The sequence below is a fragment of the Eufriesea mexicana genome, unplaced genomic scaffold, assembly GCF_001483705.2.
Source record: "Eufriesea mexicana isolate 0111107269 unplaced genomic scaffold, ASM148370v2 scaffold507, whole genome shotgun sequence".
Lineage (NCBI taxonomy): Eukaryota > Metazoa > Arthropoda > Insecta > Hymenoptera > Apidae > Eufriesea > Eufriesea mexicana.
In genome coordinates this window covers 1620539-1631793 of record NW_016908664.1, presented here as the reverse complement: position 1 = coordinate 1631793, position 11255 = coordinate 1620539, and the positions used below count along the sequence as shown (strand labels likewise).

General features: G+C 32.0%; 2 protein-coding genes across 5 annotated transcripts in view; one reads left to right on the top strand and one right to left on the bottom strand.

Annotated features, from left to right (window-relative positions):
• Positions 1 to 3358, top strand: part of Sin3A (SIN3 transcription regulator family member A) — a 15498-nt gene extending 12140 nt beyond the window's left edge. For 3 of the 4 annotated variants that reach the window (XM_017897524.1, XM_017897525.1, XM_017897523.1), the window contains 3 exons: positions 2235 to 2386; positions 2480 to 2687; positions 2768 to 3357. In XM_017897524.1, coding sequence (XP_017753013.1) covers positions 2235 to 2386; positions 2480 to 2687; positions 2768 to 3019 — 612 coding nt within the window. In that variant the 3' untranslated portion in view covers positions 3020 to 3357. Of the gene's footprint in view, positions 1 to 2234; positions 2387 to 2479; positions 2688 to 2767 lie in introns of all 4 variants that reach the window. The other variant, XM_017897526.1, reaches the window with a different exon arrangement.
• Positions 3359 to 5890: 2532 nt separating this feature from the next.
• Positions 5891 to 10333, bottom strand: LOC108545740 (uncharacterized). Its single transcript, XM_017897504.1, has 3 exons — positions 9772 to 10333; positions 8607 to 8785; positions 5891 to 7916 (listed from the first exon to the last, which is right to left on the bottom strand). Exons 1-3 carry the CDS (start codon positions 9850 to 9852, stop codon positions 7778 to 7780), a joined length of 399 nt encoding a protein of 132 aa, XP_017752993.1. The 5' UTR covers positions 9853 to 10333; the 3' UTR covers positions 5891 to 7777.
• Between the last annotated feature and the right edge of the window lie 922 nt (positions 10334 to 11255).

Sequence of the window (11255 nt, the reverse complement as noted above, 5' to 3'; positions counted from 1 at the left end):
CCTTTTTTTTTTTTTTTTTTTTCCTTTAATTCAACAACGTTAGTAAATACGATGCTAATTTTATTATTTGACGTCGATATAAAAGCCACGTTTTGTATATTTTATGGACAACCAGGTACTATTTCTTAGTTTTCTTTGCCATAGTGTTTTGTACAGTTATACAAATACGTTTATGACGCAAGTGAATTTTCAGATGCAGTGTTCGCAACGTTGTTTCCTCATTGAATATCTTCGTATTTTGTACAAAATGTAAAACATGCATTTCCTGACAAGGCATCATGGAATTTTAAGCGCTATTATATATATAGAGAGAGAGAGAATTTACACGTATTATGTACGTGTATTTATATATTTTTCGTTTATTTAACAGTTCAATACGTTTTTATTAGATAACGTGGCACAAATTTAAATTAATTTAAACAATATACATACACATATATACATACATATATATATATCTATATATATATATACACATAAATATATATATATATGTAATTGTTGCCACAAATAATCTGATTTAAACGTTACTGTGAGATTTGTAATATAGTTTCATTGAGACTATGAGGTCGTATGTGCAGACAGATTTTATGTGATTGTTATAAGCTCATATCTCCGTTTTCACTTTATGCAGTGAATTTTAAACTCTATATATATATAAGACATATATATATATTTTGTAACTGTAATCTGTATATGAAACGAATATACATATAATAATAGATAAACAATAATATTGTATAGAAGAGAGATATTGAAATACATGAACAATGCTTTTAAACATTATTGTCTAACATCATTTTGTACCACTAAATTTATTACTTTGATTCTCCGATGATATTAATTTTTTGTCAGCAAGAAAAAAAAAAAGAAAAAAGAAAGAATTCTTTGCCTATGCTTTTAGGAATGTAACGAAACGAAGAACAATACAAAACAAATATTTTTTAACACTGTATTTAGATACTTGTTAATCATACAAGCATTTAAGTCAAATGTTGGAATTTTTATGTTTATCCTCATCTGATTTTTATTTTAGATATTTTCTCTCATTTAGCTTCGATTTGTTCTGCTTTATTATTTCAATATTATATCATGTTTGTCGAATACTAAACGGTGATAAATATATGTATATATATTTATATATATGTATATTAAGAGTAATATATCTCTTTTCTAACACATTTGTATTTTAAAATAGTAAAGTTGTCGTAAGATAAAATTGTTAAACAGTTTCACTCGAATCATGTTAGTACCTCGCCTTTTTTTGTTATGCTTTTAATTCAAAAGTTCACACGTCGTCTATGAATGTACATAGATCGAAAATTGAACTGGAAATGTTACTTTTAATCTCATTTTCTTCCATTTCATCTTGTGTTCATTTATTTTGCTTATACAAAATTATTGGACAAACCTGTTTTATTATTCTAAAGTATTATTGGTACTAAAAGACCGTTGTTACGTATTAATCAGTTCACGAAAACAATTGCCTTATGATTAATGATGTTGTTATAAACTGCTATTAAATTATAAAAATTATCACTTATTTTTTAATCATTCAAACAGTACCGATAATATGTTACAAAATAGTGAAACAACAGATTAAGTGTGTTTTATTTTCGTTTATTGCTTGTTTCGTGCATAAAGTCTCCCGCAAAACGTTAACTCTTTTTGTTATATTCTTTAAAAAATATCCTTTTACCTATCCATGTTTTTCCAAGTTAATTGTTAATAAGTTTTGTTTGTAGAGTATGATTATTTATTGATACGTATGTGATTTAAGTACGTGTCAGTGTATAATGACAATCACATAATGACAAGAACCTTGTTAAAAAAATATACTGAAGACAGAATAAAAAAATTTAAGTTCCCTTTAAAGAAGACCCTTTGAGAAAATTTGGTTTACGTAGAAAAGTTAAATATTATTTTTTAATATGTTTCAATTATTTATTTTTGTATTTTCTCATGGTTTATTGTTCTTTACTTAAATTTTTTTATTATTATTACTTTTAAAAAGAGCGTAAAATATACAAAAGAAATGTTTGTAATTTAGTACAATGTGTAAAATATGGTAATAAATTATTTTGCAATTGTGCTGTAATGAGAGCTCTTAACTTAAGTATATTAAACTTAGTACTAAATACCCATGATAGTCAAATGAGCAATGTCATTCAAATTTTATGTCCACATGATAAGCTGTACTTGTTAAAAAACTTAACGTAAACCGATTGTTGTAGATGGATGGAAATGGTTGGAGTTCTTTAGGCAGAATCTTGGCAGGACGTAAGCCCGTGTTTCTTTACCGTAATGTTAGACAGTGGAGGAAAAGAGCTGCAAGAATGATGTCGGCATCTGTACCTAATGCCAATCATCCTGAAAAGGGTGCAGAGTAAGTATTCTTTAGATTTTCATATAACGTACACCGTAACTCTTTTCACGAGTCTTTATCATAGTGTCTTAATTAAACATTTTTCTTTTTTAGGTCAACGGATAAAGAAAAATTAGATTCTGTAGATGCACTCCTGAAACGGCCTCCTGGTTTAAGATTAGCGGATTCTGCGGATACATCTGACATTATCAATTCTGATGAAACGCAGTGCAGATTTAATCCTAACAGTTACCAAATGCTCTATGTTGCTAGTAAGGAAGCATTCCTGTATAAACAGAATTCATTCAGCCGTGCCAGAGAGGTATGTTACTTGGTTAAAAATTTCTTTTGGCTTTTAATTTCTTCGATATTTATGATATTATTTTTACGCTTTCCCAATAGTGTCATCCAACCGTGACAAAACACTTAAACTCGAAGTTTCATCAGTGGTTGACGTCTTGGGCATCTAAGAATGTCGCGGACGTTCAGCACCGATTATGTCAGGATTGGTTAATGGGACATTATGAAAACTTAATTCCTCACAAGACACGAGTGATCACGGACAATGATCAAACGAGATCTCCTTACCGACAATACAATCGTTATCGAGTGGAACGCTTGCAACCCGATCTTCTGACGGAATCATGTGTATAATCATACGTCTCTTATAATTTCTTTACCATTCTTTGAGAACACACTGAGAGCTCGTTTCGGTAATCTCACATTCATATTTTCTGTTTAAAAAAAGAAAAAGAAAAAAAAAAGAATAGTTAAGAAAGAGTTATCACGGTTGAAGGCAAAATTAAGACTGATTCTTGAACTATATTGCGCGCACGTACAACGAGAGAACGTCTTATTTTGCCAACAAAGTTTATCGCGAACGAAGAAGGTGCAGAAGTGGTCGTTAAAAAAGAAAGTATCGAAGACTATAACGAATCGTCTATACATTGTGTACTACACATATTACATTAAATTTTGACTAAATTTGGTTCTTTAACTGTACAGGTATAAATAATTTGATGCAAATGGAAATATCGCAGACTTGTTGAAGTTGTTAATTATCTAAGGGTTTAATGTAGATTTTCCAACTTAAGATATTAAATTAGCTATCAAATCGAATGTTTAAAAAAAAAAAACAATTGTAATGAGCGATATTTCCAATTGTATTGAAGATAAGCTTGTGATCAGGTAATATAAGATATTTAAATGTAATACTTCATTTCTGAAAATCAAGTACTTTCCGATAAAATTAGATATAGATTTTCCAGATAAGGTTTTGCATAAGAGAGTAAAGTTACGGTCAAACTTTTGATACTTTATCTAATATCTTAAAAGATTTAGAAAGAATATTCTATCGTAATATAATTATCGTTTATAAGCGTATTGCAGATTCAGCCACTTTTATTTTATTAAATATTTTATTTTTATAGACTTACACGATTGTCATTGAAACATTAAATATTGTTAAAAAAATAAAAAAAAAGAACTATTAAAATTTCGATTCATGCTATGTTCTATTATTTAAACACGACTTTATATTTATAATTAAAGCGTAACGAAACATCGGGTTACAGTAAATTGGCTAAAACTGTATACTTTCTTTTTTTAAATAGTAGCTTTATATACATTTATGTAAAATATCCTTCGTTCGAAGTTTTTAATAACTTGCTTCTCTTATCTTTCTTTCGAATGTTATGAAGTTTACGTTATCTTGAATTCAATATACATATAATTGTATGTATAAATACGTGTTTGTACATATGTATGTGCATGTATGTATGAATGTGCGATAATTGAATGCATATGTACGTATATACACATATGAAACGAAAAAACTAGGCCTTATTTTTTACCTGATCTTTAGGCTACTCGATAGAAACTGTAAAATATTAAAATATGGCAGTGTTCCTGTACAGTGCAAAGCTGTTGACAACATTAAAATGCGGTGTTCATTGGAGAAAGTCATTGACTCACCACGCACGAGATATATAGCTATAGTTACTGTTTTATGTTATTCTTAAGTATGTATCTTTTTATCAGTTCTTTTTACCTGTATATCAAGACATGAGATACATACCAATGAACTTGGTACAAATTTAGAAATTATTTTTTATACTGTTGATGTCAATAACAGTGATAAATTTTCAGTGTTTAAAACTTTCACAAAAAAAGAAAGAAAAAAAAGAATCATGATAATAATTTAATTATTTAACTTGACAAATTCGTGCGTGGTAAAAAAAAAAAAATGTAATTTCTTTGCAAGATTCAGGCTGTTTATAATAATTTAAGAAGGCGAATTAGTTTCATTACTTGAATTTCCTGCAATTTTCGAGATATTCAAGCAACAATAACATTTATAATATAATGACGGGTAATAATGTGTGCATAAATTTTTGTCATACATTTTTATCCTAAATATACAAATTTAATTGAAGTCTTGGCGTCTCTGTTTTCGTGGATAATTTTGAAAAGATGCCATTTTACATACATTTACATAACTACATATATAAACACAGTTGCACCGTGCTGTTCAGTTACACAATATACTGCAGTTGTACATTAAACTGTGTATCTTATCAAAGGTGAACAAAGAAAAGAGACGCGGTCTTCCGATGCTCGACTACTTGTGACTATTGATGATGAATGATGATAGTGTATTTTATCGAGAAATTGCTAATTTTAAAAGTGTATGTCCATGTATCAAAAGTGAATGTACAGGCAATTTTATTACTCGAGATAATAATTTAATGTTGATATATTTTGCACAAATCATTATTAATATTAATAAACCATTAATATTATGACTGTTTTATTTAATTCATTATGCTGTTTTCAGGACATAATCCATAATCAATGTACCCTTATTTCTTAACAACTAAGAACTGAGGTAAGTGGTAATTAATGAGGGGAGAAGGAGGGATATAAAATATTACATAATATTTCCGCCAACATTACTTATTTTTATTAAAAATGATAACATTGGTAATCGTTGTACAAGTATAGATAATTTACTCTTCCTGTGTATTAAATATTAAGTGAAATACTGCATACGAATACATTGCCTGTACTATTTTCTACACGCTTTCTTAAAACTGTAAGAATATTTAAAATTATTAATTCATTTAAGTAATGTTTAAGTAATTTTTGTATTTTTTAAATGAAGTAAACATTATATGTAGAAATTGAATGCTTAATTGTTTAATTTTTAAACAAATTTTACATAGTATAATTGGTATTGTAAACGTGTAGAAAAATTGTTCCATATAATTACTTTTCTATTTTATCCTTTCATGTACATCTACTGCAATTGGAAACACAAAAACAAGATGATTTGTTGTCACCTCCGTTTTATTTTCTCAATAACTATTCGAAATTGTTGCAAAGTAATTGCAAAACGTATAATATATCTATGAAACGTGAAAGATAGATCAGTTGAAGAATAATTGTTGGAGCAAGAACCTCTTTGGTCTTTGAATAAAAATTCGAATATGACGTTCATAATGAGTGAATGATGTAGTTATAGTTAATGGAAAAAATACAGTGAGATCGTAAATTAAACTGCTTTATTTTTTCCATCAGCTATACGTTACTATTGCATATTATAAATAATCGATAATGATATACAAAAAAGATTCGAAACAATTTTCCCCGTTAAGTACAAAATTGTGGATTGTGCCTTATCGAAATACTGTAACCTAACCTTGCTAATTTTACACCATTTGGAGTATTTCTAAGGTGTATGTTAACTTAAGAATAATTAATTGTTAATTGCCGATGAGCTTCGATAAAAAATAAATTCATTCTTATTCGTAACTGATATTTAAAAATTTATATAGAAATCGATATATCGAACTGCGCTCATCAAACTTTGTCATCGATTAAGAAAATCGATCCTTGCTCGTATTTAGAAATCGAATAACGTGAACGAATTATGGCGATCAGTGAAACGTTAAAAGTTTCGTGTTTTCTCTGTTTCTTTCGTGGATAAAATTATGACGATTATGAATTCTGGATTGGCGCGAACATGTTCTTACAAAAAATAGAAAAGGATGTGGATTTTGGACTTTGTCAAATTTCAAATGACAGTGAGCTTACTTCGCATGTAATTATCCAGGTATTGCAGCTTAAGAATAAAGTTACGAATACGAATTCTGAATTGCATTAAAGTTTGATACAAACTTGAATCCTTTTAGACCTGACCTTATTCATTACCCAAATATGCTTTTTAAATATTTAAATAAGTTTTTTTTTTTATAAATGATTACTTGTTTATGCAAACGATTAAAATTCATCGTTAATAATTTAATTTGATAAAATGAATCAGGTCTGAAAGGATTTCAATACATACTTCCTATCATTTTAGGCCAAGAAAGTAGAATGAAACTTATGGTTAAAATTTATAAAATATTAATGCATGTTAGTTACCGCTTGGTTATCTTATGATAAATTTTCTATACGAGTAATTTCAAGAAAAACTGCAATTAACTTACGGTTTTATGTTCCGTGCGTCTTGTCTATTTCGAACGATAGCAAGTCAATTTCCATTTTACCCTCGTTTTACGCGAAATATCATACAATACTGTGATAATTATAATTTTTAGCTTATCTGATTTTGAAGAAAATTGAAATTTACAGTGTTCTACGAACTACATGAATTTGAATATGGCGCCATAATCTTCGTTTCTACAGCTGCGCGGAACTTCTGCGCAGTCTCCGGTCTCCTTTCGTAAGTGGGGTGCATCATTCGAAGATTCGTCCGGCGCAATTAAGGTAAAATTAATGACTTTTAACAATTTTTCTCGATAAATGTATAAAGAAATCGTAAATAATCAATTGAGGAAAACTTTTACGTAAAAATATGATATTAACGAGTGCTTTTTATAACAAAAATCTGTTCTAAAAATTCTCGCGCCGGTACATCGATGATCGCATATTTCGTCCAATCAATTTTCATCAATTTTCATTAATTTTCGGTCTATTAGTTTAAAAATATATATAATTACCGAAAGTCTTCAAATATTTCGATCAAATACTTCACATGAATGTCGATTTGCAGTTGGAAAATATATATCACGTAAAAAATTTTTAACGAGTCTCGACAAAACCTCAATTTCGATTATCGAAATAATATCGCCGCCATGTTTGAATTCGAATCTCGAACAGTTGAAATGCAAAAGCTAGACGCATAAGACCATTTGATATAGATAGATTATAACAATGTTTTCTTTTTCAGTGTTACGTACGCGAGTGTGGTATGTATAGTGTTCTATCCAAAGTGTTGTCGAATATTCCTTGGAGGGAAAAATGGAGAATCGTTTCGTTCGACGGTGACACGATAACGAGGACGGTGCTAACACCGTGACCACGGTTGTTCGAGAAGGCGTTTATTACTCAGGTATGTCTGCATGTTTCTTAACTAAGATAATCCATGTCGGTCTCGCCTTCGATATCATCCACTGTCGTATTTTGACGACAGTGATATACGTACGCACTTATGGATACGTTTTCTCCTGTGCGTACACATTTATATGTTTCATCAGGACACTTACACCTAAAGGAAAGAAACAAAAGCTGCTCGTATATACGATATACAGGTAACATACAATATATAGAATATTTCATATAATATGTATAATTTTGAAATGTTTGTAATTATAAACTTTTTTCGTGAAACATTTTCAAACATTTTTTTTTTATGGGCAATTTATTGGAATAGCGACGATACGTTTGTGAATGTTTCATAAATGATAATGGTGTTTAAATGCAATATTATAAGGCGCGTCGGAATTAATTTGAATAATAGTTTCATTTGTATCGTTGATCACGCGAACAATAAGAAAAGAGCGAAAGAGATTAAGTATTCATTGTACACTGGTGGTAGACGATAAAGAATGTTCGTTGCTTCTTTTTATCTTGCTGGGTTATTACATATTAGCATAGTTCATTCATAAAGATCTAGTTTTAACGATTTTCGCTGATTCACGAGAAATAATAGACATCTAATTCTAATCATCCGACTATTCCTAATTAATTTACTGCATGCTCCGTAAATATTTTGCAAATATATTCATGAAAATTATATACAATATTACAGCTATTACATAACCGTGTGGAAACCATTGAGGCATAAATGATTTAAGGAAGAGACGTATCAGCGGAAATCGTCGAAGGAAAAAGGAACAATTGGCTTCGGACTACCCGCAATTATTTCAAGTATCATGCGTGCATAATTCTAACTTACGTATTCGCCATGAAAGTCGTGCTTCGCCGAGTGATAGTATTATATGTATTCCATCCGCAGGGTGTATCATAACAATTCCGTTTCGGACGGTCGTCATTTCCGCTCTCGGTTGCTCTCTGCGTTCTTAGGCTATCAGGGTGCATTTCTTGAACGATCCTACGTAACTGCTCAGCGAATTCCTACGGAAGAATAGCATAGTAATTGTTTAAAAAACGACAAATTACTTTGTTACGAAGATAAGCTTCAAAATTACGATTTACAAATGTTCTTTTCTCAGAATTTAAGTTGAGATTATTTGAAATCATCGTACAATATTTATCGCGATCTTTCGTGGACTTTGTAAAATAATTTCGAGTAATTTATGAATAAGTGTAAGGAGTACGTCGAAAGACAGCGAAATTGTTTTGTGATTATCTTACGCATTACGCATGAAATCATCGTCGCAGTAGGGGTCAATGCTATCGATTTCGTATTTCTAAGAGAAACGTTGGAGTTTGAATTTTATTCCCGTTGCGTTATCATGTACTCTACCAAGTATGAAATCGTACAATTGCAATCGTATCACGTACGATAATTCAGATTTATGGCTTATCTTCTCGAAAACGAAAAGATACCGACGTTGACACTAAATTCGCGATTAGAATGTTTTCAAAAACACTGCATGCTTCGTATTCCGAAAAACAGATATTTCTCCTTTTTTCAAAAATCAATCGGCGATTTCAAACGCGTCTTACAGAATTTTAAAAATATTTCAAGCCTCTCCCTATCTCGAACACTTCAAATCGATTTCGATCAATACTACTTTCCAAAGATCTTTCAACAATTATATTCAACTTTTCGAATCTCATTTCTTCCAATCGAAGAACTTCGTGCGAATAGAAGAATCGTGATCGAATTTTAAACGAATATTTCCGAGTATCCGCGATATTTTCGCGATCCCCGGTTTGACTCTCGTGTATACGAACTCGAAGATTTATGTATGAGGATTTAGTAAAATTTCTCCGATGAAATCAGAAACTTCGTGCACAGACAAAAAGCCAGTTCGCACGTTCACGCGAGCCGGCGACCTAAACTCTGCGAATCTCTTCCAACACTCCCTTGGATCATCGATTTTCGCCTAGCTATATTAAAACCTAATTATTAGCCATATTAATGCTTATCTTACCTCCGATCTGACTGCCGCACTATTGGAATAGTCGACGGTGTACAGGACCGCCAACAAAGTCACTAAGAGTAGTATTTTCATCCTGTCGTGCTGATGAATTCTTGCGAATTCTTCCAAAAGAAACAACGCGAAGGTCGTCCGTTGGGAGGATCAGTGACGATACCAAGAAGCTTCTTCCTCGAAGGAGAGTTCCTTGCCGCAGTTGGATCCTTCTTCTTCGTTGCGATCGAGCTTGCAGGGTCTCGGCTGCTCTCTCGTTGGAGAAGGTGCGACGATGTTGGGTCTTCGAAATGGTATTGGATAAGTCTCGAGGCGGGATAGACCCGCGCACTGGCCCTGACCAGAACCTAGACAGCAAGGATCTGAGCTCTCTCTGGTTGCTCGAGGAACTCTGGCGGTCCTCGTGAAGCAATTGCTCGGTTTCGCTAGCTTCGCTAGTTTCGCAGCCGGCCTGGCGGATTCAAACAAATGCACGCGTGCTATCTCGCGTTCGTTGTTCAGTGATATTTTGTACCGTGTGCCAACCCGTATCCCGCGGTGCTTCCGACTTTATACATAGACTGACGCCTCGTATAGAATGAAGAGACTTGCGAGATGCCGCGGGTTTATATAGGCTGAGCTAGTTGCTGGCGGAGCGCGGGGGTGGGTGGGGACGGCTGTTTCGTTGGTCGATTCGAAGATCGTTCATGGGGTTAATTTCGAGCTACCCGGTTGATAAAATTCGAAGAAAAAAAATATTCAGCCTTCGTATTTTATAGGGATTGATAATTGGTTGTATGGCCATGGCGAATGCCGGAGTTCGAAACTTTGCGTCTTTGCGTTTTTGACGTGGCATTTGCGAGGTTTCAGGGATTTTTTTCATTCATACTTTGTAATTTTCGATCATTTATTACCATTTTTTCTGTATCATTGTGGCTAGGTCGATATACGTAACGCGAAGATATTCTTTTCTGGCTTTGAACTGATTTTGCAGTTTATTTTGGTACACGTTTTGTTCGTCAAATAGACGTGTTTCTATGAAAATTGCGAAGTTTCGCTTTTGATTTTCCTTGTTGTCGGCTGACGGATTTCCTACGTCAAAACTTTTCTGACAATTTTATGATAAATCAATCGTATTGTTACGTCCGTTGAATTATCGACTCATATTTACAGAACGTTTGTAACGGTTTAGTCACGTGGCTGAATGTCATGCCGCAAAAATATTTTGCTTGTTCTTATATTTCGAATATCCAACGGCTTCTGTTGTTACACGAAATACAGGATTACTCACACGTTATACGAAATTATATCATAATAAACGTTTCGACTACGTTATTTTAAAATCTTGGTTTATCTAACACCAAACGAAATCATTTCTCTTCGAAGCAAAGCGGGTTTCGTGCTTCAAATAATTTTTCCGTCTTTCGTATATACGCCTCTTCTTTTAATTCCGCGAATTCGAGGATTCGAAAATTCGAAAATCGACTCTTCGTCGAATTAAATTG

Excerpts from the sequence above, each read along its gene's own strand:
- LOC108545740 (XM_017897504.1), bottom strand. The coding sequence starts at position 9,852 with ATGAAAATACTACTCTTAGTGACTTTGTTGGCGGTCCTGTACACCGTC. Across the intron at positions 8,786-9,771 it reads GTGCGGCAGTCAGATCGGAG|GAATTCGCTGAGCAGTTACG; the intron begins GTAAGATAAGCA and ends ATTCTTCCGTAG. Across the intron at positions 7,917-8,606 it reads ACGACTTTCATGGCGAATAC|GTGTAAGTGTCCTGATGAAA; the intron begins GTAAGTTAGAAT and ends TCTTTCCTTTAG.